The sequence below is a fragment of the Clinocottus analis genome, unplaced genomic scaffold (assembly GCF_023055335.1).
Source record: "Clinocottus analis isolate CAN_PGR_092001 unplaced genomic scaffold, fCliAna1.0.p SCAF_47, whole genome shotgun sequence".
Lineage (NCBI taxonomy): Eukaryota > Metazoa > Chordata > Actinopteri > Perciformes > Cottidae > Clinocottus > Clinocottus analis.
The window spans coordinates 516,361-543,290 of NW_027176204.1; the positions used below are offsets into that span (position 1 = coordinate 516,361).

The following is a 26,930-nucleotide window of genomic DNA, read 5'->3' on the forward strand; positions in this document are numbered from 1 at the left end:
TGCTGAGTTTGGTGTCTTCTTTTGCCGTTGAAGCAGTGGGCCACATTGTGGCCACAGGTTTGTCTCATAATCCCATTTGGTCCCCGATGGGTGCCGAGTGCTGTGCAGGAGATGCGACTGAGCTGCAGAGTCTTCAGGCGTTTCTTCCTGGAGGAAGAAGCTCCGCCGCCGCACGTCTGCGTCTCTGATGTTGAAGCACTAAATATAGCCAGAAGTGGGCTTTACTCACTCGCTAACGCGTAGCTTTAAAAACATGTTTTGGACCAGAACAACTGAAGGAACACAGACATGAGCTCGTTGGAGGGAAGATGCTTTAAACTCCAGCGTCGTCGCAGCGCTGAGGAAGCAGGCTGGACCAGGGGACACGTTGCCGTGGCAACTTAATCCCACTGCTTCCTGTTGTTGTGAATAACAGTGTGAGTGATGGACAATAGGGGTTCGGATCCAACGCAACCTTCCAACAATTACTCTTGTAATTACACGATCTATGCAGCTGTGCATCTGTACAGATGTACAGATGCACAGCTGCATAGATGTGCATCTATGCAGCTGTACAGATGTACAGATGCATAGATGTGCATCTATGCAGCTGTACAGATGTACAGATGCATAGATGTGCATCTATGCAGCTGTACAGATGTACAGATGCGCATCTATGCAGCTGTACAGATGTACAGATGCGCATCTATGCAGCTGTACAGATGTACAGATGCGCATCTATGCAGCTGTACAGATGTACAGATGCGCATCTATGCAGCTGTACAGATGCATAGATGCATAGATGCACAGTGGAGTTTCACAAAGTCACAGCATGTTTTGGTGGGTTTGGTAATTTTTACAAAGTTGTGAATTGATAAATCAACTATTTAACAAATTAAAACCAATGCCAAACGTCGAGATGTTTTTCAATATTAGTTTAAGACTTAACTGAAGAAGCAGCGACGTGGAAACATCTCAGGTTTCCTCCTGAGGCCCAGACGGGAAAACTACCAAGAATGTTCTGGAAAGCTCTGAAGCTCTTGGACCAGAGATGATCCTCCTCATCTTCATCTCAGAGGAGTAGAGCTCAGTAGATTTAATGTTCATGACGCTGGAGAGAAAACTGCTGGATGTATGAGATCCTGTTGCTATGGTAACAGAGAGAGAGTCTTAAACGTTTCATATTTTAAATCAATGAATCATTTCTTCTGCAAACCGTTTATTGACATTTGCCAAACAGAATTGTGTTATTTTGTGTGTTCAGGTAAGTTCTGTGTCACAACATCACAGCTGCGTGCATTGATATCTGAAGAACACATGAATGTTCTGAACTCGTCATCAGAGGAAGAAACACGCCTCGCACACCGAGACCTGAAAACAATCATTCACACTGTTTAAATAAAAAGCTGTGTGCTTGAGCTCTGATGGGTCGAGCACTCAAAGGAATCTGATTACATTCAAAGTAAGAAGTCAGCTCGTGATGAGCAGCTGGCCGTCTCTCAGCCCCGAGACGACCCAGAGCCGGCTTCAGGGCCCAGGGCCGGCTTCAGGGCCCAGGGCCGGCTTCAGGGCCCAGAGCCGGCTTCAGGGCCCAGGGCCGGCTTCAGGGCCCAGAGCCGGCTTCAGGGCCCAGAGCCGGCTTCAGGGCCCAGAGCCGGCTTCAGGGCCGGCTTCAGGGCCGGCTTCAGGGCCGGCTTCAGGGCCGGCTTCAGGGCCGGCTTCAGGGCCGGCTTCAGGGCCGGCTTCAGGGCCGGCTTCAGGGCCGGCTTCAGGGCCCAGGGCCGGCTTCAGGGCCCAGGGCCGGCTTCAGGGCCCAGGGCCGGCTTCAGGGCCCAGGGCCGGCTTCAGGGCCCAGGGCCGGCTTCAGGGCCCAGAGCCGGCTTCAGGGCCGGCTTCAGGGCCCAGGGCCGGCTTCAGGGCCCAGGGCCGGCTTCAGGGCCCAGGGCCGGCTTCAGGGCCCAGGGCCGGCTTCAGGGCCCAGGGCCGGCTTCAGGGCCGGCTTCAGGGCCGGCTTCAGGGCCGGCTTCAGGGCCGGCTTCAGGGCCGGCTTCAGGGCCGGCTTCAGGGCCCAGAGCCGGCTTCAGGGCCGGCTTCAGGGCCGGCTTCAGGGCCGGCTTCAGGGCCCAGAGCTGGCTTCAGGGCCCAGAGCCGGCGTCTCTAAAGGCCTCCACATGGCGGGATGGCGGCGTGTTGTTCACTGCTGCCGGCTTCTCTTCTTCATGAGCGGCTTATTCGCTCAGTTCGGGATTCAAACAAAGAAAAGCAGCATCGAGCTGGTCGGGATGTTTTACAACATTTTGTTCATTTTGAAAAGTGCAATGTTTACATGAGGAAGAGGCGTAATCCCGCCCGTCCTTTTGGATGAAGGTTTGGCAGCAACGTGAGCTGTCGCTCAGAACCGTGAAGAACACAGCGCGAGTAAAGAGAACAGCTTCAAATCTAAACCGATCTATATCCATCCGTACAGAGATATCCATACTTATAGAGATACCTACATCCATCCATATTTATAGAGATATCTATATCCATCCATACGTCTGTAGATATCTATATCCATCCATCCGTCTAGAGATATCTACATCCATCCGTCCATCCGTCTAGAGATACCTACATCCATCCGTCTAGAGATATCTACATCCATCCGTCTAGAGATATCTACATCCATCCGTCTAGAGATATCTACATCCATCCGTCTAGAGATACCTACATCCATACGTCTATAGATACCTACATCCATACGTCTATAGATACCTACATCCATACGTCTATAGATATCTACATCCATCCGTCTATAGATACCTACATCCATACGTCTATAGATATCTACATCCATCCGTCTATAGATATCTACATCCATCCGTCTATAGATATCTACATCCATACGTCTATAGATACCTACATCCATCCGTCTATAGATACCTACATCCATACGTCTATAGATACCTACATCCATACGTCTATAGATACCTACATCCATACGTCTATAGATACCTACATCCATACGTCTATAGATATCTATGTGTGTGTTAGCTCAGCTGTCCCAGTCTGCACTGTGCGTCTCGTCGTCTCCTCTGTCCTCGTCGTCAGAATCCGCTGCTACCTTCTTCATCCTCATCATGGCGGCCTTGATGCTGCGCTGCAGGTCGGTGTCTCCGCTGTTCAGGTCTGCGCGCGCAGGAACCATCTACACGACGAGAGGCAGTTCATTCCACTTTGCACTCACATCAACATCACTTCCTGCTCCCCAAACGTGCCTTTGAACTATATTCGTCCAGATATTTCTGGACACATTTTGAAAGCGCAGGTGGAGCTAACTCGGCACCGCTCGACGTGCAAACTGCAGCGGTGACGCATGTTGGAACTGAAAGCTTATTGGCTGAGACTAGACACAACACGTCCATCAGCGGTAGGAGGAGCAGCTCACCTTCTTCAGGGTGACTCCCTGTCGGATGGCCAGCAGCAGGCCGCTCCTCGAGCCGGCGGCGGCCTCCGTCGGAGCGCCGGCCTTCCGGAGCTGAATCTTCCCACGCTGCAACGAGGCCAACACTTCATCCATCGTTCCTGCAGCGAAACGACAACAAAGCAACACGGACGCCTTCAAAACGACGACAGAAGGAGCTGCTAACCCTAAACTTAACCCTAAACTTAACCCTAAACCCAGAGAGATCGAACGCTTCTTCACACGCTTCAAACCGCAGCTTCCCCTCCAACGACCTGCAAGCTCAGAAAGCTGCTCGCTGTCATGGCCGCCGCCTCCTGCAGCCCAGAGAGCAGCCGCCTCACGGGAGGACACGAGGACAGAACACCACACACACACACACACACACACACACACACACACACACACACACACACACACACACACACACACACACACACACACACACACACACACACACACACGCTTCCCTGCAGTCTGAGAGATTCACACATTTTCTCTCAATCCACCAGGAGGATTCAGTCAAATAAAAAATCCTTTCATAATAATACTTTATGACAGATAAAAAGTACTTTGCAGGAATCTCACCTAAATTTTGTTTGAGCATGTTCTTGGCTGGAAAAGGAGGGTCCTCTTTTTCACTGAGAGGCCTCGGCGTGTCTTCAGAGGAGGCGTGGACACGGGGAGGAGGCATGGCAGGAGGGGGAGGAGGCATAGCAGGGGGGGGAGGAGGCATGGCAGGAGGGGGAGGAGGAAGGGGCGGGGCAGGAGGCGGGGCAGTCGGGCAGGTGGTTGCTGCAGGAGGCGGTGCAGAGTAGATTTGGACGGGGATGTCTCTGGGCTTCTTGGCTTTACTGCGTCCGGGCGGCGGGCGGATGGAGGGCGGTCCTCCGGGGGGCCCGAGGCTGATGATGGACAGCGGCTGGGAGGGACACGCCCCTTCAGGAAGAGACGTCCTGGACGGAGGAGGCTTCAGGAGGAACTGGCCCGGTCGCCTCTGGGAGGCAGAAGAGGCAGAAGCTGGTTTTAGACGGAAGAGAGCACTCACATACTGATGTCTACACACCGAGGTCAAAACACACACACATCTCACACCACAATGCCGACACACAAAGATAATCCGATTAATACATTAACACATCTAATCTGCTCGATAGGATCAACATTTGAATGAAATGTTCAAACTGTGGTTGGGAGCTGAAGGCTCCTCTGAGCAGACGCTGACCTCTCTGAAGGAGCGCAGCCGGCTCAGAGTCTGCTCTCGCTGCTCGTCCACCCACTGCTTCCTCCTCTCCTCCTCCTCCTTCCTCTTCTCTCGCTTCTGTGGACAACAGGGAGACCGCCAAGAGGTGAGGAGACAACAGTGGGTTTCATTTGCTTCGTTGGGGGTGGGGGGACGTACCAGCTGGACCTGGTGGTGCTGGGTGAAGAGCAGGGAGCTCTGCTGGGCGTGGAGCTGCTTCTGCTCGTTGGCCTCCACGCACTGATCCTGAACACAAACACGGACACCAGTACTGCAGCAGAACGTCAGAATGGCCTTCGCCGCTGGAACCTCCTCCTCTGACGGCGTGCCGACCGCCCACACACCTTCTTGTTGCGGAGATAAGCTCGCCGGGCGCAGATGGTGCCTCTCTTGGTCTCCAAGGTCTGCAGGCGTCTCTTGAGTTGACTGACGGCCGGAGGGTCGGCTTGCTGGACGCCCGAGAGGCTCTGCAGCTCCTCTGGATCCTCACACACGTCGTAGTACACCACCTCCTCCTTCAGCTCTGCAACACAAACGCGGTCCGATCACTCAAAGCGCTCGGCGCCCGTTTCAAACGCCGCGCCGTCGACTGAAATCAAAGGTCTGAGGTCATCGCTGCCGGTCTGTATTCAGCAGAGAGGACGCCTCGGGTCGTTGTGATCACGAGCTCGTCTCCACTCCCTCACGAAACAGAGGAGGTGTGACGTCACAAATGAAGCTTCCTGATGCAACAGCACGTCGGCAGCTGCATCAGGAAACAGAGGCGCTTTTCAAAGCTTTTTGCAGGACGGAGATCCCTTCAGAGCTCTGACTCAGCAGGACGGAAATGTTGGAGTAATCTGACTACAGCGGCTCTCTTTGTCAATGTTTAGATGCGTACAAGAAACCGGGTGATCTGCATATTATCCCTTATAATTATTGATATATTCCAACCAGCGCACTGGAAACCCCCTGACAGCTATTTTATTTGAAGTATAAACTTCTAACTCTGTTGAAAGGCTTGTGAACTCAGCAGCAACTTAGAGGACAACGTCCTGCTTTTTGTTTGGGGAGAAAACTCACCTGGAAGCAGCCAAACAACACACACACACACACACACACACACACACACACACACACACACACACACACACACACGCTTCAGCTTCTGTGTCTCGCTTCCTTCAGAAGGACGAGCTACTGAATATTCACACCTCTTTGCCGCGGTGTTTAAGCCGTCTTCCTCTCACAGGAAGCGGCTCGTACCTCTGATCTGCCGCCGCACCGCGTCCATCTGGGCCACCAGCAGCTGCTCCTCGTTCTTCAGGATCTCAAACTTGGTGTCGTACAGTTCCAGTTGGGTTTCATAGAAGTTGAGCTCCAGCTGGTCCACCGTGTCCTCAGACGCAGACCTGGGATCAGCTGTGTGGCTCTGGGCTCCAGACAGGCCGCGCAACTACACACACACACACACACACACACACACACACACACACACACACACACACACACACACACACACACACACATATATAAAAGCATCTCACGCTGCACAAGACGGCCAATCAGAGCGCTCTGTGAGCAGACGCATGGATTAGCTGCTGGTCTCCTTTCTTCTACCTTTTCTCCGCTCAGTGTGCACGTGGGGTTAGTGTGAGTGAGCGTGCACCTCTGTGTCCGTCCACGGCTACATTCATTCTGCTGAAGCAAACATGTTTATGTTGTTGGGGCAGGCTAACAGCTACGTTAGCTTAACACACCAGGCTGACAGCTACGTTAGCTTAACACACCAGGCTAACAGCTACGTTAGCTTAACACACCAGGCTAACAGCTATGTTAGCTTAACACACCAGGCTAACAGCTACGTTAGCTTAACACACCAGGCTGACAGCTACGTTAGCTTAACACACCAGGCTAACAGCTATGTTAGCTTAACACACCAGGCTGACAGCTACGTTAGCTTAACACACCAGGCTAACAGCTACGTTAGCTTAACACACCAGGCTAACAGCTATGTTAGCTTAACACACCAGGCTAACAGCTACGTTAGCTTAACACACCAGGCTGACAGCTACGTTAGCTTAACACACCAGGCTGACAGCTACGTTAGCTTAACACACCAGGTTGACAGCTACGTTAGCTTAACACACCAGGCTGACAGCTACGTTAGCTTAACACACCAGGCTGACAGCTACGTTAGCTTAACACACCAGGCTGACAGCTACGTTAGCTTAACACACCAGGTTGACAGCTACGTTAGCTTAACACACCAGGCTGACAGCTACGTTAGCTTAACACACCAGGCTGACAGCTACGTTAGCTTAACACACCAGGCTGACAGCTACGTTAGCTTAACACACCAGGCTGACAGCTACGTTAGCTTAACACACCAGGCTGACAGCTATGTTAGCTTAACACACCAGGCTGACAGCTACGTTAGCTTAACACACCAGGCTGACAGCTACGAGGGCTACGAGGTGAAAGCAACCGCACAAGGCGGGGTCGGGCAGTCATGTGAAGTATGTCTGGTATGGAGTGACTCATTCTGCCGCTGTGCTTTGACTCTTTGAAACACACGGTGTGTGAAGGTCTGCTAGCACACTGGCGCTCAGTAGAGCTGCAGACTTCTGCTCCCACAGGACTCTTGAGGAGACGTTGCTTACTGAGCTTTCCAGAGCTCTCCGTCAGGCTCATTGTGATGTCACAGCGGTGGATCCGCCAGCATCCTGATGCTTAAAGCCTTTCATTGGATGCATAATGCAGCCGCATGAAGGTGTTCTTTGAATTTATTCCAAAATGCTGAAATGTGCAGCACGACACTTGAGCAGCAAGTGCTGACCCTCCACCAGCGGTCCTCAAAGGAGCGCATGCAGCACGGTGAGGGTCTGTACACACACACACTAATTCATGCATGCAGGTTTTGGGGTGTGTCGAGGGGGTTCTCTACTTTCACAGAGGCAATATGAACAGATCATAGCAGCCAGATATCCACATCAGACTGGAAAACCAAGTGAAGGCTTCACTGTGTCTCCTCCACACTAGCAGAGCCTCACCGGCCAAAGAGACTCTAAACTAGAGCGACGCCTTAAAACGAGTGAGTCCGGTACGCCGTCACACAACCTGCAGACTAAAGACAGAAGGACACAAATGAAGGCATGAGGTGCACACACCTTTTGTCTGATGCCGTCCTTCTTGCGGCTGAGGCACATCTCTGCAGCTCTCATGTGCTGCAGCGTTTCTTTGGCCAAGAGGAAGCGCAGCTTCTCCAGTCGGGGAGCTGCAGAGCGCCAGGCGGCCGCTCCGAAGCGACACTTATCTTCCAGCATCTGCTTCAGCATACCTGAACAGACACGCAGGGAACCGGTTAGATGGAGATCTGACCCAAAACACCTATGGATACTTTTACAAAGTTGGACTTAATCAATTTGAGTTGCTCAAAGAATTTCACGAGTCAGAAATACTTATGTGAGTTTTGTCATGTTCATATAGATTGTGTGCATCTAGAAGGTTGCTTTCTTGTAAATGTCTTCCCTCGGATCAAGACGTTGAACTACATAACCTGCTTTACTTGAGCAGGATGTTTAACCCACAGCACAATCATCTGGTTTAATATTATACAAGTGATCATATATTTTAGATCAATATGTAATCATTTCAGTGCTTCCTTTCCGAGGAAGGACAGATCGTCCTGAATGTTTCCTCCCGTCACGCAGAGGAGAAATGAACGGCGTGTACCAGCCAGAGCCTTTGAAGTCTGAGCGAAGTACGAGACGGTGATGTTCTGGATGGAGGCCGCGGCGTCTTCTGCTTTCCTTCTCCACTCCTCCGCCTCCTTCTGCAGAGCGGCAACTCTCTTGGGACCCAAGTCCTCCACCTCCAGAGCTTTCTGCAGACAACAGAGCTGGACTTCAAGCAGAGCCTTCTGCAGACAACAGAGCTGGACTTCAAGCAGAGCTTTCTGCAGACAACAGAGCTGGACTTCAAGCAGAGCTTTCTGCAGACAACAGAGCTGGACTTCAAGCAGAGCTTTCTGCAGACAACAGAGCTGGACTTCAAGCAGAGACGACGCTGCTCACGCAGCTCAGTCCACGATTGGAGAGGAAATCATAAGTGACCAAACGTTTTGCTTCAATGAGACATAAAAGTATTGAATCATTCAAGATTCCAGATGTTTTCACTGTCACACACACACACAGTAACAATTATTAAGCGTTATTAACCATTATTAAGCATTATTAACCATTATTAGCAGTTATTAACCGTTATTGACCATGTTTAACCATTATTAACCATTATAACCTATTATTAACAGTTATTAAGTTATTCTACACAATGAAAATATTATTCTGCTCGCTCCTCCAAACCCAATTACTATTAACTTAAAATAAAAAAGGCTCAAAATATAAAAGATATAACAGTATTGCACACAAGTATGATAATATTATTGATATGATATTATTGATACGATAATAGTATTGCTTGTATCTTTATACACTGCATTGATACGTGTGTGTGTGTGTGTGTGTGTGTGTGTGTGTGTGTGTGTGTGTGGACCATGTTCCATACGTAGCTCCCATCACTAGCAGCAGAGCACATGAACCCTCCAGAGAGCCGTTACCAGGAGCTCCATGCTGCAGAGCTCCATGCTACAGAGAGTGTTTATCAGGAGCTCCATGCTACAGAGCTCCATGCTACAGAGTGGTTACCAGGAGCTCCATGCTACAGAGTGGTTACCAGGAGCTCCATGCTACAGAGTGGTTACCAGGAGCTCCATGCTACAGAGTGGTTACCAGGAGCTCCATGCTACAGAGTGGTTACCAGGAGCTCCATGCTACAGAGTGGTTACCAGGAGCTCCATGCTACAGAGTGGTTACCAGGAGCTCCATGCTACAGAGTGGTTACCAGGAGCTCCATGCTACAGAGTGGTTACCAGGAGCTCCATGCTACAGAGTGGTTACCAGGAGCTCCATGCTACAGAGTGGTTACCAGGAGCTCCATGCTACAGAGTGGTTACCAGGAGCTCCATGCTACAGAGGCCAGCTAGCTCCCTCGTGTCCCTGAAGGGCTGCAGCAGATACTGGAAGAAGCTGGTCGCCACGGCGACCAGCGCCTGGTACGCCTCCTCCTCCTCCTCGTAGATGCTGAGCAGCGCCACCATGTGGTCTGCAGCGCCGTGACTCTGCAGGAGCTGCACACGCACGCACACACACACACACACACACACACACACACACACACACACACACACACACACACACACACACACACACACAGTTACGTGGGTTCCTTCTGAGCCCTTTCAGAATAAAGGTCCAGCTGGCTGAGCGCTGACCAGTGAGGTCAGAGGTTCATCACCACTGAAGACAAACTAGTTTGTCCTGTAAGACGAACAAACAACTTCAGGACAAGCTGGTGAGAACGACAGCTGTCGCCCACAGGCCTCGAGGCCAGCTGGGCCATGATGTAATGACCATGTAATATATTATGAACATGTAACATATAATGAACATGTAATATATATATAATGATCATATAACATAATGAACATGTAACATATAATGATCATGTCATATATAATGACCATGTAATATATAATGATCATATAACATAATGATCATGTCATATATAATGACCATATAATATATAATGATCATATAACATAATGATCATGTCATATATAATGACCATATAATATATAATGATCATATAACATAATGATCATGTCATATATAATGACCATGTAATATATAATGATCATATAACATAATGATCATGTCATATATAATGACCATGTAATATATAATGATCATATAACATAATGAACATGTAACATATAATGATCATGTAATATATAATGATCATATAACATAATGAACATGTAACATATAATGATCATGTAATATATAATGATCATATAACATAATGAACATGTAATATATAATGACCCGCTGTCGGGAAGAGGGAGGCTGTGTATGTGCAGCTCCAAGATGTCATACAAGATGAACATAACGCCACAAACTAAGGTGTCAAATCTGCTCTCTGACACAGTGTCAACAAAAGCATCACGTGACCTAAAAGTGTGTTTAAGGCATCTCGTGTTCGGCTGCTTCAGAGATGTTCTGATCTGCAGAGTCTCGTATCTCTGGGCTTTAAAGGTGCAGCGGATGTCCGTCATCATCCTCTAATGCTTCTCTTATCATCATATTCACGTGTGGAGCGAGCAAAGAGGGTGTCAGGTTACACTTCTTTGTACAAATCAGTGTCAAAGGGCAAAAACCTGAGAGTGAACAAACAAACAGAGTCCATCTTTGGTTGAACCCAGCGAGCAGGCAGAAGCTTTGCTGTCATGGCAGACCGGTGACACCGGGTGGCGCTATTCCTGCTGCAGAGGAGCCTCCATCTCTACCGGCTCATTCAAGGAAAACATCCAGCCTGGAAACACCAGTCTGGCTCATGCAGGTGGACGTCCGAGTGCATCAAAGATGGACTCCTGCCATCAGTGTTTGATGACAACATGGAGACGCAGGCCGGAAGAGCAGGACTATGGCTCTGCGCCATCAAACAGACCATAGTGTGCGTTCCACTCCCTCGTTAAAGGCTGTCATGTTACATCCAACACATTATTACTGTGTCACACCAAGAGGTGACGCTCAGGTTGAGTCTGTCCTGACGTATTGACAACATATTAGAAACACTTCCGGGTCCTTACTGCTGGGTGTAAACGCGCTGCATGCTGGGAGGTGGACGCGAGCCCCTTGATCACCTGACCCCTCCTCACCTGTCGCACGAGGCCCTTGGCCCTGGCGATCTCCTCCTGCATGCTCTTCCTCTTGAACTCCTGCAGGTTTTCAAAGTACTCCTCGACGTCCCGCTCATCCTGCGTGAACAGCGTGTCGAGCACGATCTTTGTCCCGCAGATGTCGATGGCGGAGCTGAAGTACTTCTCCAGCTGCCGACACGGCGCGTCCAGGTCGCGCTGCCCGTCTTCCGGTTCGCCGGACCTCCGGTTCAGGAAGAGCAAGTCCCAAATGTTGCCGTCTTCGAACTGCGACAGGTCCGGGAAGCAGGTCAGCAGGACGTCGGCCACACACCCGAACTGCTGGTGGACGAGCTTCAGGTCGCACACGGAGAAGAGCCCGGCCCAGCTGGCCTGGGGGTCCCCGGGCAGCTCCTCGGCTCTGCGGCGCTGCCGCTGCAGCGTCCGGTTGTGGCAGGTGACCGCGAACTTGCTCTCGATGACGTTCCACTGCACGATGAAGCCCAGCTTGACGCTCTCGGGCTCCTCAAAGACGTCGCTCTTCACGGCCACCCAGCCCTCCAGGCTGTCCATCCGCTCGAGCTCCACGGTATTCATGTCGAAAACAAACGTTTCACTTCGGCCTTCGAGAAGCTGCTGGGCTGGCTCTGTTTACAACGTCCGCCATTTGCGTGACGTAAGGTGCCTTCAAGGACATCGGACATATGTCCACCGCCGCTCCAAGGTGTTGATTACACTGCGTGCTTCGCCGTGTTCTGCGGGTCGGTGTTGCTTGACTTCTGACGTCAAAGCAATGATTATGGAAAAGGTGCCAGCTTTTAATTGTCATGACAAAGATCCTGAAAGATTAAGCGGGGGCTTCATCCGGATAATTCTGACGCACGAAGGCGTTTGAATGACCTATATTAGAGTTTACGAGGTGCCCTGAATGCACCATCATGTCCCCTGTATTGCGTCAACTTCGACCTTTTGAATCGTGTTCGGGGAATTCCTGAAACTCCTGAAACTCCTTAAAGCGACACAAGCTGTGCAGTGTACACACAACTGATGACTTTAATAGAATACATTGTTGTCTTGTGTTTATGCTTATTTATTTATCAATAAAAAAACAAACTTTCATTGTTGGCATGCCTCTGACATTTGAGCAATCCGAGTCGGGTCTATTTGTGTCTCGGTGAGGGCTGGACTGCTCACAGAGTTAGACCTGAACTGACTGCTCACAGAGTTAGACCTGAACTGACTGCTCACAGAGTTAGACCTGAACTGACTGCTCACAGAGTTAGACCTGAACTGACTGCTCACAGAGTTAGACCTGAACTGACTGCTCACAGAGTTAGACCTGAACTGACTGCTCACAGAGTTAGACCTGAACTGACTGCTCAGAACAGACTGTTGCTGAGTTATCAGGTGAATATGCAGCTGGTTCATTCTTGATACTTTAAGTACTTTACAACCCGATGCTTTAGTTTATTAGATGCATATTTCTTTTTGAATAGTGGTCTAAATATTGACCTTTACATTATTATAGATGAGAACAGAAGGGCTGGAGTATTGTATTGTTATTCTGGATTCTTATCAGTCACTCGAGTGTGAACCTCCCTTTCCTCGTGGACTTGAGATGTGATTGCAGAAGCTGAGACGCAGACCTCCACCATGGCGACCCGAGGAGTTTCCTCCTTCCAGAGGTTTTCTGTTGACACCAACGAGTCTCTTAGCTTTGAGCCCTGTGAAGACAGCCTTCCTTCTCCCGAGGGGGCAGGAGACGTGTTCACAGAGGGAGGAACTGAGGTGAGGACACAAGGATGCATGAACCAGACATGTTGTGTTCAAGTTTAAACCTCGGTGCAAAGGGAAATATTAAAACACTCCTGACACCTCCACATCCTGATGTTTCCCTAAGAATGTCAGAAGGAATGTGCACCAATACGACATCACACGTCTTTGTAGCTGAAAGCTGTTTGACCAAAACACCGACATGAGCACAACGAGACAGCGGAGGCTGATGTTTGTATCTCTTTATTTATTACTGGTTTGAACAAACAGTTTGACTTTGACTTGATTCCAGAGAGAGAGCGTGACGATCAACAACCGTCTGCAGGGGAAGGTGGCGGAGATGGAGAACTTTGCAAGTCACCTGGAGGAAATCTTCCTCACTGTGGAGGTGAAGGGCTTCCTCAAAAGACTTGCAGTCGTAAAGTGTTTTGACTTTGATTATTACCATTTCTTAAATGATTTAGTTTTATGAAACTATAAATGAAGTTCCAGATCCCTTGTGTGTTTAAGCTCCAGAGTTAAACCTTTCCTTAGTCTCCATCTTCTCTTTCCACGGCGTGTTGAGTCCTTAACGCTGTGATCATATGAACGCACGCGCAGGAGAGCTTCGGCCGCCAGGAGCAGCACCTGGAGCAGCACTACAACGACGTGCTGCAGACGCTGTCTCAGCGCTACGAGGACCGGGCGGCCGGCCTGGAGGACGAGAAGAAGGGCAAGCTGGAGGCTCTTTACACGCAGCTGCTGGCCTGCGGGCAGGCGATGGACGCCTCCAAGGAGCTCATCGAGGCCGCCCAGCAGCTGCACCGCCGCCACGACAAGAGGCTTTTCCTCCAGGTGGGCTTCATGCAGAACACGGCCGAGTACGAGGGGATGAGGGTTCAGACGGTGACGGAGAGTCACTGTCCTGTCGGAGAAAGAAGACAAAGGGGATTTCTGAGCATTTATTGACTTTGTTGTTCATTGACAGGCAGTTCTGGCCACCATGAGAAGGTAATGTGGAGCTGCTCAGTGAGTACGTGGTGCGACTGCAGTGAGAGCTCCAGACTAACCGTGTGGGCTTCTGCTTTCCTTTCTCACTCACAGTAGTTTGTGCTCAACGTCCTCGGACTCATGTTTTTGCAGAGCTTTGAGATCATTTTGTCAAACTGTTGTCTCTACACTGAGGGATCCAAATGGAGCCGCTTCGCCCGACAGAATAAGTCTCATTGTTCTTTTTCTTGCTGTCCTGACCCAGAATGGAGGAGTTTTCCAAAGAGCAGGTTGACCTCACGTTGTCTACGAGTCTTGAGTTCAACTCTCCTCTTGCTGACCTGTCGGACGTCAAAACCATGATGGACTCCATCAACGTCGTCCCGGGTCGGCGCCGCACTCTGACGCAGAATTTCTTTTTAAACTCTCATCACGTGCCGGTTGAGTTCATAATGTTTCTCTGGTGTAAAAACAGCTCCGTCCGCCCCGGTGATCAACCCCCAGATTCCCAACTCTGCCACCGGGACGTCGCTGCGCGTGTGCTGGAGCTTGTTCTCCGACGACACGGTGGAGTACTACGAGCTGTACTACAGGCCGGTGCTGGAGGACACGCCGGCCGACAGCAGCTGTGCTCCACTCGGTACCACGCTGCACGCTCCCGCTGCACGCTCCCGCTGCACGCTCCCACTGCACGCTCCCGCTGCACGCTCCCACTGCACGCTCCCACTGCACGCTGCCACTGCACGCTGCCACTGCACGCTCCCACTGCACGCTCCCACTGCACGCTCCCACTGCACGCTCCACGCTCCCACTGCACGCTCCCACTGCACGCTGCACGCTCCCACTGCACGCTGCACGCTCCCACTGCACGCTCCACGCTCCCACTGCACGCTCCCACTGCACGCTGCACGCTCCCACTGCACGCTGCACGCTCCCACTGCACGCTGCACGCTCCCACTGCACGCTGCACGCGCCCACTGCACGCTCCCACTGGACTTTTCTTTATCAGAACAACTTCCAGCTGTGTGTTTTTTTCAGTGAGCAAGGTGGAAGTGAAGGAGACGCACTGCACGGTGACCGAGCTGCTGCCCAACGCTCAGTATGAACTGTGGGTGACTGCGACCAACACCACGGGCATCAGCCCGGCGAGCGAGAAGACCTTATACGTGACCGGTAACGCGCGCCGCTCCGCTGCAACGACGCGAGGAGTTATCACACTTTCACAACGTTTATCACAAAATAAATGTTCCGTTGTCTCGGCTGCAGCCTCACATGATTGCTCTTGGAGAGATGGACGGTTGTTCTCTCTCTGCAGTGCCGTCGCCTCCAGTGATCAAGCGGAGGCAGAGCACCAGCTGTCCAGAGGCCGCTCTGATCCGCTGGGAGTCGGGCAACACCGACCCTGTGGACTCGTACACCGTGGAGCTCAGGGAGCTGGGCGCTGACGGCACCACTGAGTAAGAACTGAGACTCCATCGATCAGGTTGACACAAGCTCAAGATTTCATTCTGCTTTTTCTTGAAATCTGTTTTAAGAGTTTGCTCACAAACTCCAAATAGCTCTGGAATAAAACTGCTTTAGAGATGCAGCCCTCCATGGTATTTCTCCTCAGCGCCTGTCTGTCAGAAACATGTTCATGAAGTATTAATAAGACTTCTGCTTCAGCCATGAACAGCGAGGGTCCCGTGGTTATCAAGGCGCACTCTGTCCTCCACAAGATGTTCTGAGCCTCGGCTCCTGCAGCAGTCACACCGTCGCATTTTAATTTAGCACGGAGTCACTTCAGAGAACAGTCCAACCTTGTGTTAACAATAGTCTGTGTGTTTCTGCTCGGAGGAGTTAACTCCATGAACTGAGATGAGTCTGTGGGCCCCATGTGACACAGTTGTTAGGAAACACTCCATTTCTCCTCCTCGAGTTTCAAAAGCTGAGACGAGATGTTATTTCAAGGCTTTGCTCTCCGGGAGAGGAAACACGAGACGATCCAAAAGGCCGACGTCACTGTGCATTCAGCACATTTCAATGGCATGATATCAGCCTTCTCATTGGTTAACCCCTCAGGTCTGTGGTAGCCGTGCCCGCCTGTCAGTGTCTCGTCCAGCTGCAGGCCGGACGCCGCTACCTCGTCTCTGTGAGAGCCGTCAACATCGGCGGGCCGAGCGCGAGCAGTGATGTCATTACTGTGTCCACCTCAGGTGAGAGGATCGGCCGCACCAGCAACATGGACTCCTTCTCTTGTTTCATATACTATTTGAGCTTTTTGACTTTCCTTCCCCACATCGTATTTAGTTTCTTGTCCTTTGTAGAGATAACTTCACGGAGCTGTTCAGTAGCTGCAGTGGAGTGGAAGTTTAAATAAAGCGTATTAAGTACTAAAGGCAATGCACGTGCTTACTTTCCCTCACTGCTTTGTGCACTATGAGGACTGATGGCATTTACCTGTGCAGGTACGTTCTTCTACCTCCTGGAGGACACCGCCCACCCTTGCCTGTCTATCTCTGAAGACGGCTTCACCATATTTTACGGAGACGAGGAGCTGCCGATTAGCGCCATGGCCTCGGACCAGAACACTTTCACCAGGTAGAGCACGCAGGTGCAGAGACCAAGGGAACGCTGAGGCGCAGGATTCCCTCCTGTAACACAAGGCTGTGGGTTCAGGTGTGTTGCTGTGCTGGGCGATCTGATCCCAGTGCGAGGCCGCCACTACTGGGAGGTGGAGGTGGACGACGACACGGAATTCAGGATTGGAGTTGCGTGCGAGGACACGGAGAGGAACTCGTACCTGGGAGCCAACGGCAGCTCCTGGTGCATGCGGCACATTGTGACTCCGTCCAGGTGAGCGTCGGTGCTGCCCGGCTCCTGGAGGCTGGAACCGGTTCAAGCTCATACCCGTGTGCTCCGTGTCGGTCACTGCTTATGGTTATGAGTAGTTTTTAAGTCTTTAGGATGTTGTAAGTCTGCTGAACCCAAACACATCATCAGCTTCAAATATTGTTCATGTCTTTGACTTCTCAGCAAACACAAGGAAGACGCGTTTGTGGCTCATGAACATGAACTTTCTCCTCTATGGATAGTTATGTAGTCGTCTCCATCAGTTTCAGCAGGGTTACGCTGTCTTACGCTCTACATCACTCGTCCTCCGGCCAATGCTTTGTTTAATAGTCAGAAGAGAAATACTTATACATTTTAGACGAGCGGTTCTCATGTTGGGTTCCTGATGCGTCACTTGAGCCGTACTAAAGTACCAAAGTTACTAACTTACTGGAGTAACTAAAGGAATGTTTCTACGTCTTTACAGACCAGCTCGATGAGGCGCTGAAACATTTAGTATGCTCATCCTATCAGGGAATACTCTGCAGTCCAAGACTATTTTTAGCCACCAAAATATTCTTTTCCAAAGCAAAAGATAAATAAAGTGTGCCTCCGCTCCATTAAAGCCCACTGAAGGTAGAAAAGCTGAATATCTGTTCCTATGGCAACGTTTTGGGAAGCAGACAGTCGTTCATGTGACGTCATCCAGCACATCTCCATCCCTGCTGTGGGCTTCTTGGTGATTCTGCCAACACGTTTCTCATCTCTTTAATCTGCAGGTGACTTCCTGTCGGCTCATCATCTGCTTCAGGATCATGAGCTGGACGTTCAGCGCTACGTTCATGAAGCTGCTCTTCTTCCCTGCAGGCATAAATATGATTCAGACTACTTTGTTCATGAAGCTGCTCTTCTTCCCTGCAGGCATAAATATGATTCAGACTACTTTGTTCATGAAGCTGCTCTTCTTCCCTGCAGGCATAAATATGATTCAGACTACTTTGTTCATGAAGCTGCTCTTCTTCCCTGCAGGCATAAATATGATTCAGACTACTTTGTTCATGAAGCTGCTCTTCTTCCCTGCAGGCATAAATATGATTCAGACTACTTTGTTCATGAAGCTGCTCTTCTTCCCTGAAGGCATAAATATGATTCAGACTACTTTGTTCATGAAGCTGCTCTTCTTCCCTGCAGGCATAAATATGATTCAGACTACTTCATTCATGAAGCTGCTCTTCTTCCCTGCAGGCATAAATATGATTCAGACTACTTTGTTCATGAAGCTGCTCTTCTTCCCTGCAGGCATAAATATGAGTTCCTGCACGGCGGCTTGAGTCCGGACCTGAGGATCACGGTGAACCCGGTGCGGCTCGGCGTGGCCCTGGACTACGAGAGGGGCGCGCTCTCCTTCTTCAACGTGGATCTGCAGCAACACCTGCACACCTTCCGGTGTCACTTCAGCGGTCACGTGCAGCCGTGCTTCGGCCTGGATAACCCCGGAGCGCTCGCCGTGCACACCGGCATCCAGGCGCCCGAGTACGCGTTCACCTAACGGCAGGGTCTAACATGTGATGAAACATGTGATGAAACATGTGATCTAACCGGTAATAACACGTGATGGAACATGTAATATAAAACATGTGATCTAATCGGTAATAAAACATGTAATAAAACATGTGATCTAACATGAATAACACATTATAAAACATGTGATTCAAAACGTGATTTAACCAGCAATAAAAAAAGTGAAAAAAATAAAACATGTGATCTGAAACATGTTATAAAACATGTGATCAAACTGGTAATAACACATGATAACATGTGATGTAATGTGTAATAACACGTGTCATACAACATGTGCTGTAATGTGTAATAACACGTGTCATACAACATGTGCTGTAATGTGTAATAACACGTGTCATACAACATGTGCTGTAATGTGTAATAACACGTGTCATACAACATGTGCTGTAATGTGTAATAACACGTGTAATACAACATGTGCTGTAATGTGTAATAACACGTGTCATACAACATGTGCTGTAATGTGTAATAACACGTGTCATACAACATGTGCTGTAATGTGTAATAACACGTGTCATACAACATGTGATGTAAGGTGTAATAACACGTGTAATAACGTGTGCTATGAAAGCTGGAATAAAGCGCGGGCTGCAGGAACAGACCTCTTCTTGAACATTCAGACTCGGACGCTGCAGCCTGCAGCTGCTGCTGGAGGCGTTCAGGTGCTTTATTACAATATTCCACAGGAACAGGCACACACCATTTTCCAAGATAAGAAAAACATTTCACTGAATTTTACAATATGTATTTATAGCATCAGTAACTGCAGCAGACCAAGAGTTTCAATTCAAACAGGAAAGAAGAGACTTGACTTATTGACAAAAAGATGCTTTTGGAAATTAAGTTTTAAGAACTAAAGCCCCATTTGTAGATATTGTAATCACATCTTAAAGGAACAATCCACTGTTAAAGTGAATAGTTAACAGAAGGTGTTCTGCATTTAAGACATTAGTGCGTGTTAGTTAGAAACTGTAAATAAAATGAGCTCCTACAAGTCAATAATACGCCAGGAGAAATGATTTGAAGCTCAAATGTTCCTAATCAGCATGAAGCCACATGTCTGAAGTCACGAGGCTTCTCACTGATCCACAGATTTGAACTTCCTGTGTGCGTTTACAGAAAGGTTGTGAAACACAAGCAGCTCCTCCGGCGTGACAGGAAGAACGCCAGCAGCTGGAGCTTCAACTGGAGGTACAGACCTCGCCGTGTTCTGTCTTTGTATTGATTGTCAAGAAGCTCGTCAGCGTCTTCAGCCCTAAAACCAAGTGGAACCAGAAAGATGTCCCAGAATACAACTGGGCGATGACGAGAGAACAATGTCAAACTGCCTGAACAGAGCCAGGAGGAAGTCCTTTGATCTAACGGTGAAACACTGGTTTAGTCCTGAAACGACATGAAGGTGTGAGGGTGGCTTTGTCCTTTCAGGGGGTTCAAGAATTGTGTTGATTTACTGAAAGTAGACGGTATCCTGGACAGAGGTTATGAAGGGTCCGTCTGGCTGCTGCGCGTCCTCTCCTCCTCTTCATCAGAGGAATCTCCTCCATAGGGAACGAGCCCGGAGGCGTCTTCATCCACTTTGGGCTTCTTCTCACTTATTTCCTCCTCAACACCTGAAGGGCACCAACAGAGATCAGATGAAACGGCAGCAGAGCAGCAAAGAAGGGAAAGACAAGAGACACAAAGCAGCGCATGTGAGAAGGCCGGCCTCTGCTCCTCCTCCTCCTCCTCTCCTGTCTGAGGGCTCAGGACATTCAGGATGAAGACGTACCCATCAGCAGACCAGCCGGCTCTTCTGTCACCGCCTCCCTCGGCCTTCGGCGTGCAACAGGAGGCAGGAAGACCGGCGGCGGAGGCATCAGGATCCTGGAGAGAGACAAACATCAGCATCCACACCACGCTCACCAACACTGGACAAGAGGATGAAGAAGAGGAGACCAGCAGACCTTTGCACGACGCGCTCGTCTGCAACACTGGAGGCAGGAAGTGCAGCGTCTGGAGGAGCCTCTGGAGATCTGCTGCGAGGCTGAACACAAGAATACAAGACATGGACGAGGATTCTCTACTTGGGAACAAAGAACATGACCTCCCTTGTTAGAACCTGTCCAGATGCTCAGGGCTTCATGTTCTAACCACCTGAAAGTCTCCCAAAAGAGCAAAAGCCTCAGGACGGCGACGCCGGCGTGCAGTTTGAGTTTACTAAGTGTCAGAGACGCACGTGAGCCTTTCTACCTCTTTGGACCTCTTTCGTGAGGTTCATCGCAGCGTTTGAAGCCAGTCTGAACTGGAACGAGACGACTTCATACGTCAGCTCGCGTGATATCAAGCTGACGAGCTCTCATTAACCAATGAAGACATCTCAGCTGGAAAACCTTAAAGATGCGTCTCATGACATCACATGAATGTGACGCAGCCTTCAGTGTCTCAGGGCTGATGGCCAGAGGTCCCATTCATCCATTCATCCAGCTTTATAAAGGACATTTGAGTTGGTAGTTTGACTCCAATAGACGAGAGCGCTGAGGCGACAGCATAAACAAACTGACGCCATGATTTTCATTTAAATACATAACTGAGCAAGTCTACGAGTTAATTCTGGTTTAGCAGCGATTCTCTGAATGCTGAAGTTATTCATTTAATTAAAAAGTGATATGATGATAAAGTTATTCATTTAATTAAAAAGTGATGATGATGAAGTGATGAAGCAGCTCACCTGTTCCTCCTCCAGGAAGTGAGTCCTGGGACTTCCTGGGTCAGGGGGCGAGTTTAACGATGCTTTTGTCTCCACTGAGTCGATGCTGTCAGGATCCTTAACACACACACACACACACAAACACACACACACACACACACACACACACACACACACACACACGCGCACACGGACACACACTTTAAAAAAGCTAAAACTCCTCAACGTGTCCTGAAAACATGGCGTGAGGGACGTTTGTGGCGAGCGGCTTTAGACTTCCTGTAACTGGTCAACGTATTTCTGGTGTAAATAAAGCCGATTCATGAATATAACATATTTCACCCGCTCTGTATAAATTGCAGGTAACGACTGCGTCACCTGAAATAAACCAAACAGCTCAAACACTTGAAGCCTCCAGAGTGAACGTGAGGCTTTATTTAACAGAATAAGAGTCTTTATTTAACAGAATAAGAGTCCGCAGCGTTTCACAAGTGAAATACAGGAAGTCAGAAGCCCAGAGGAAGTGGCTGCCCATCTTTACCTGCTGGAGATAGGGATGTGGCTTCCTAGGACACACCGGATACTGAACCATTGCCTGAGAAGATGGAGGGTTTGTCGACATGTTAGAATGACTTGAGGGACCATTTGCATTACTCCAATAACCACTGGCTCCTGAGTACGCTGAATAGCCGCCAGCATACCCATTAGCGGGGTAGTTATACCAGGACCCCTGGCTAGAGTAATTGCTATTAGGTGGAAATCCATGTGCTGCGTATGCTGAAATGAAAGTATAGAACGTCACGTTAATAGCATATATTATATCAATCAATAACGGTGTTTAGACAACTAGTCCAACCTATTGTTGAGCCACTAACACATCAAGGGATGATCATCACAAGAACAGTCAGCACCTGCACCGGCCACCTGCTGGACGTAAAGAAGACACGAGGGAGTACTCACGTTGTGTCGAGCCGGTGGCCGTGTACACCGTCACCATGCGCTCGTTCTCATCCCTCACCTGAACAACACAACACAGCACGTGAGGCGATAACAAATGCACATGCAGATTTCCTTTAGACAGCCAAGTTGCATTGTGGGTAGGTGCAGAGCACTCAAAACCTATCGCTGGAGATCAGGTGGTTCACGCTACCTCTGTCTCTGTCGGAGGTCGGTATCAGTGAAAACTACACAATCCAGTAGTGTCACTTTCTTAAACCTCCCGTCAGTCACATCGCTCAGTTAAAACTCACAACGACGTCGTGGACTTACAGTTTCCAGCAGACTCTCAGTGAGTTTCTTTGCCGACTCCAACCCAGAGGCGTTTGGGTGGCTGTAACACACAAGGCGCCGCGTGTGAAACACTCACAAGTACCAGAGGGCGACCGGACAGACGTTAGCACCGATATGCAACCGGGCTCTGAGATGGCCGTGCCAGTCACAAGGGAGCCAGTAGGACTGGACATACCTGATGTAGACGTAAAGAGGCTCAAAAGACTCTCGTTTGGATGCTTGTTCAATGTAGCCGGACCCTTTTCCCCGGAGGAAGACTCGAGCCCCCGTCTCCGTCTGGATGTGACTCAGGTACGAACCTCCCGGACCTTCGATCTTTTCGTTCACGTTGAAGAAGGGGAACGTCTGGTCCAGGCCCACAAAGATCTTTGTGTGCACAAAACTCTGGATGGGGAAACATGATTTGGATGATGGCCTGCCCGTTTGCTTGCATATTGACATCTGAAAATAAGCTCGGCTAGAAGTAGAACAGCGTTGTTAGCAGATGCAGAAATCCGGGGTTTCCCTTCAGAACGAGGACGTTCTCTCTGCTGCTTGATATGGGAGGTGGGTATCAGTGAAGGCAACATGGTCTTCACTTGCATCACTTTCTTAACCTCCACTGGGAAAGTCCCAATTCACAGACAATCACTATCCAACACTAAAGACCTGAGCTGCATCATGAACTTTGATACAGACGCCACACGTCTCTCCTACCCCAGAATGAGGAGCGGCAGGCCGGTGTCCGGGCACCGAGTTGGTGTTGGGCATCCGAGGCGCGGCTGAGGTGTTGACGAGGCGAGGCGGCTGGGGGTAGATGGTGAGCGGAGGCATGAAGGGCACCTTCTGCCCCGATGCCGCCGAGGCCCTCAACAGGTCCTCCGAGATGATCTCCTTTATCTTCAGCACGGCCTCTGATGGGACGAGCGACCATGTGGACATCAGCTTACAAACATTTGTGACTTACATGAGACGGAGACAGTGTCAGGCTATGCACATTAAACACACGTCTATATTTCTGCGAATGTGCTACGTACTGTTGACCTGCTCCTGGTTCTTTCCTTGGACATGTAAATACAAAGGTCTTTGTCTGCAAGAAAGCAGATCAGAAGTGTCATGACAGTGAATAACTGACATTGCGCTCCTGCTATACATGTTTAGATGGTCTTTGAGAGCAATAAGCAAGAAACAATAAGACAGTTTATCACCATAATTGCAACAATTTGAAGGACTACAAGTCAGAACAATGATGAAATCATCTTTCCCCATTGGAAAAACAAAACAGACCATATTGTCTACTTGACCATCAAGTTAACTCTGGTTACAAGAGTGACATAAAACATCAATATTACTTTAGCAGGAACAAGATCACGTATTGAAGAGATATGCATTACATATTTAGGTGAATACAAATAAATATCGTAGCCCTGCATCAGGACATCCCTTTAATACACACCCTGCTTTTCCCTTTGTGGCATCAGGCATGTAATGACCTTTAGTTGAAACCACCGCTCCACTAAACTGCCGGATCTGGGAAAACAGTAGAGTAAATACAATTAAGGCCGCAGAGGGATTCATAGAGAATACGGTTATTTAAAGCAGTTTGAACCCTTCTGAATCTGTCAAAGGCGAAACCACCAGCGTCCACTCACCTCCTCCTGTGTTTTGCCTTTAGTAAGAAGGTCCCTGCAGTTCATCGGCACATTGTTTATGTCGACCTCTGTAACCGCCATTTCTTCTGTGGCGCTTGGCGTAGACACATTTGGGGAAGTCTACAAGACAGACGAAGGAAACTGTGAATATTACCACAAACAAGACACATTACTATTTGCTGCAGACATTTAAATCATGTGTACCTTTGCAAGTAACGGTGGAGGAGTCAACAGCTTTCCCTTTGCCATCAACATGGCATTTATTTTAGCAGCCATGGCCGCGGCCATCTCCACGCCACCCTGAGGTGCAGACTTCTCTCCCGCCTGCAGCGGCTGGGCGGCGGCGCCGAGTGGACCCGTGGAGCCGGCAGCTGGTTCACTGCTCCTCTGCTGCCTCACATCTACACTTTGTTTAGGTTGAGTCGTCTTATCCCATCGGCTGGTTAGGCACCTACACAATAAAATAGAAAAGTGCATTCTTAAAATCACATTTACTAAACGAGGTAACAATTGTAGTTTGATGAATGAGTCGTCAGATAAGCACGCTGTGGTGGTGGTGACCATGCTAACACACATTACTACTGTACTGGTACAGTCCGTGAAAACGCTTTACACTAAAGTTTGGACCCACAACAAAGCTCAACAACAAGCGACGTCTCACTGCGGACGATCCTGTGACGTCACTGCTTCAACGTTAAGAGTTGTAAAGCTCGTTTGTGGCAAAAGCATTTGTGGTTTTGAAGAAGATAACAACGCATGTATTGTATTTAGCGCCAAATAACAGGCGCAGTTATTTCTATCGCAAACGTTTATCGTTAGCTAAGCTAACAAACAGCTAAAGTTAGCCACGCCGCCGTTAACTGAAGCTAAGGCTGAGCTAACCTGCTAAACCTCCGACCCGATTCCTGGACAATCGTATCACCAACAAATCCATCCAACGCTATGGCTTGAATGCAGGTTCGAGCATGTTGGTGGCGGGCAGGCAGGCAGCCTCCTCCGGGTGCACAATGACCGCCCGCGTGCTAAGTCAACTCCACCAACAGGCCACAACCATGTCTGCTAGCTTGTGGGTTGCACCGAGCTACCGCTGAACACGGTAGGTAGCGTTAGCTCGGCTAGCTAGCTTAATATGCAGCGGGTTATATCTCCCTTTCCTCCAGATAGCCTGCGTGCACACACGAACTTACGGCGTGTGTCCAGTCATCCCCGAAGACATCGCCCCAACCCGCTCGCTCTGCAGTCGGTTCACAACAGTTTCTGATGGAGTCACCGCCGGACGACGAGAGCCATCGGTCTCTTTCTGGCGCCTTCTTCTGACGAGGGTCGCGCAGTCTGACTTTGCGGAAGTTGAGCTGTTTTCATGTCACGCGATCTGTAGTCAGACAATTGATTGACGTCATCGGAAAATAAAGTGTAAGATTGGCTCAGTGTTTCCGTACAATTGATTTAAAATGTGTGATTCAGCATGAACAAAAGCTTTAAGGCGCATTTCAGGAAGCTGCAGCGGAGCCGTTAAAGAGCATCTGGAAAGGAAAAGGCTCGATACTGATTCACGGCTCAGTGCACTTTTATTCAACTCCTTGGGTTCATTGGTTTGATTGTAAATATTCTAATAATACATAATATCACACATGGATAGGACGACAACTTCCAAGACTTGTTTTAATTGTTTTGTTGTCAAGGCAATGAAATGATCAAGCCAGCATTCCCTGTGTGAAGTGATGAAATATTACAGATATGAGTCCAGGCACTGAGTCTACAAACAGAAAGGAAGCAATACACAACAGACTGCTGTGTCACTTTTTCAGATTGTGTAAAGTTTGTAATCACTCGCCTCAATCTTTCGGCTATAATGTAATGTAATGTAATAATGCATTATATATATATATATATATATATATATATATATATATATATATATATATATATATATATATATATATATATATATATATGAATGTGGGGCAATTTCTTGAATGCAAAGCCGGTCTGTCTTAGTTTCGCCACATTTAGCACGCCGCGTCAATGGAGTATTCAAACAACTCGTTCACGGAGAGAGATGCCATAAAGTGTGAATAATGAATCAAACACAAATTCTACACGACACATGTATGACAAAGAAAGCACTTGTTCGTTCAAAGGCGTCCAGTTATCTCAGTACCTCCAGCAGCAGAAGGACTAACTCGTGTTTGCCAGGAACAAATTTAGAAGTTGAATGACGTCATTTTTTGTTTTGAAAAAACATGAAAGAGGAGTTTTCAGTAGATAGATGGGTCCACAAAGTGAGTTAGACATGGGAGGCCATTGTTTATTTCCCATTTCCTTTTATCAGCCAACAGCGTTCTTTTAACCACGACCACAATCATTTCCTTATTTTTATCAAATAGTCTTTTCAAACCAAACCACGATCATTCCCTGACCTCAACCTTAAAGCGTGAAAATTCAGAGGCAATCCAACACACACTTGATCAACTCAATACACTCAGCACTCTGTCATGTGCTATTAAAAGGCAGCAACAATGAGTGACCCCAAAAGACGAGCTTTACATGACTTGTTCCTACACCGGTTGAGATCTGGCATTCTAATATCTGGAAGATGTGTTCAACGGGTCAGTGACAGGAAATGAGTTTCATTGGATTAATGTCATTTCATGGGAGGTACAGGCCGTGTTCCAGCCAACAAGTAGTGTCAGATATGTATTTTACCTCTATTCAAAAAACTGAAATATGGTCCTTTGTTATTGCTCTAAAAACTAGTAAAAAAACAAGTAACCTAAAGGAGGTAGGAAGAG

The 26,930-nt window shown here is 48.9% G+C and overlaps 3 protein-coding genes across 6 annotated transcripts; 1 reads left to right on the forward strand and 2 right to left on the reverse strand.

Annotated features, from left to right (window-relative positions):
- Window positions 1–2,043: 2,043 nt before the first annotated feature.
- Window positions 2,044–12,084, reverse strand: LOC137801987 (WASP homolog-associated protein with actin, membranes and microtubules). Its single transcript, XM_068599476.1, has 11 exons — window positions 11,419–12,084; window positions 9,655–9,828; window positions 8,376–8,526; window positions 7,811–7,980; window positions 5,907–6,096; window positions 5,006–5,184; window positions 4,821–4,907; window positions 4,644–4,739; window positions 4,007–4,415; window positions 3,404–3,540; window positions 2,044–3,163 (listed from the first exon to the last, which is right to left on the reverse strand). Exons 1-11 carry the CDS (start codon window positions 11,992–11,994, stop codon window positions 3,011–3,013), a joined length of 2,322 nt encoding a protein of 773 aa, XP_068455577.1. The 5' UTR covers window positions 11,995–12,084; the 3' UTR covers window positions 2,044–3,010.
- LOC137801988 (fibronectin type III and SPRY domain-containing protein 2) lies at window positions 11,430–19,128 on the forward strand. 4 transcript variants are annotated; one of them, XM_068599480.1, is made up of 13 exons: window positions 11,430–12,205; window positions 13,028–13,185; window positions 13,463–13,558; window positions 13,771–14,004; window positions 14,138–14,160; window positions 14,405–14,526; window positions 14,615–14,779; window positions 15,178–15,312; window positions 15,455–15,596; window positions 16,201–16,334; window positions 16,587–16,719; window positions 16,798–16,974; window positions 18,250–19,128. In XM_068599480.1, the coding sequence occupies exons 2-13, from the start codon at window positions 13,051–13,053 to the stop codon at window positions 18,497–18,499; spliced, it is 1,746 nt and encodes a 581-aa protein (XP_068455581.1). In that variant the 5' UTR covers window positions 11,430–12,205; window positions 13,028–13,050; the 3' UTR covers window positions 18,500–19,128. The 4 variants fall into 4 exon arrangements, with proteins under 4 accessions (XP_068455581.1, XP_068455579.1, XP_068455580.1 ...); XM_068599478.1 differs by lacking the exon at window positions 11,430–12,205 and adding an exon at window positions 12,253–12,804 and having other exon boundaries at window positions 12,977–13,185; XM_068599479.1 differs by lacking the exon at window positions 11,430–12,205 and adding an exon at window positions 12,253–12,804.
- Window positions 19,129–19,180: 52 nt separating this feature from the next.
- On the reverse strand, window positions 19,181–25,695 carry LOC137801989 (KH homology domain-containing protein 4-like). Its single transcript, XM_068599481.1, has 14 exons — window positions 25,326–25,695; window positions 24,343–24,589; window positions 24,139–24,258; window positions 23,943–24,016; window positions 23,524–23,576; window positions 23,204–23,400; window positions 22,683–22,891; window positions 22,487–22,547; window positions 22,178–22,235; window positions 21,759–21,994; window positions 21,239–21,334; window positions 20,475–20,554; window positions 20,300–20,394; window positions 19,181–20,141 (listed from the first exon to the last, which is right to left on the reverse strand). The coding sequence occupies exons 1-14, from the start codon at window positions 25,352–25,354 to the stop codon at window positions 20,011–20,013; spliced, it is 1,686 nt and encodes a 561-aa protein (XP_068455582.1). The 5' UTR covers window positions 25,355–25,695; the 3' UTR covers window positions 19,181–20,010.
- Window positions 25,696–26,930: the final 1,235 nt, after the last annotated feature.

Bases quoted from the DNA above. Each gene is read 5' to 3' on its own strand.
- LOC137801987 (XM_068599476.1), bottom strand. From the start codon at position 11,994: ATGAATACCGTGGAGCTCGAGCGGATGGACAGCCTGGAGGGCTGGGTG. The intron at 4,908-5,005 runs GTGTGTGGGCGG...GTTTGTGTTCAG, and splicing joins CTTATCTCCGCAACAAGAAG to GATCAGTGCGTGGAGGCCAA. The intron at 3,164-3,403 runs GTGAGCTGCTCC...CTCGTCGTGTAG, and splicing joins AGGGAGTCACCCTGAAGAAG to ATGGTTCCTGCGCGCGCAGA.
- LOC137801988 (XM_068599480.1), top strand. From the start codon at position 13,051: ATGGCGACCCGAGGAGTTTCCTCCTTCCAGAGGTTTTCTGTTGACACC. The intron at 15,313-15,454 runs GTAACGCGCGCC...CTCTCTCTGCAG, and splicing joins GAAGACCTTATACGTGACCG to TGCCGTCGCCTCCAGTGATC. The intron at 15,597-16,200 runs GTAAGAACTGAG...TTAACCCCTCAG, and splicing joins GGCGCTGACGGCACCACTGA to GTCTGTGGTAGCCGTGCCCG.
- LOC137801989 (XM_068599481.1), bottom strand. From the start codon at position 25,354: ATGTCTTCGGGGATGACTGGACACACGCC. The intron at 22,236-22,486 runs GTAAGTCCACGA...TGTGTTGTTCAG, and splicing joins CTGAGAGTCTGCTGGAAACT to GTGAGGGATGAGAACGAGCG. The intron at 20,395-20,474 runs GTCTGCTGGTCT...GTCTCTCTCCAG, and splicing joins GACGAGCGCGTCGTGCAAAG to GATCCTGATGCCTCCGCCGC.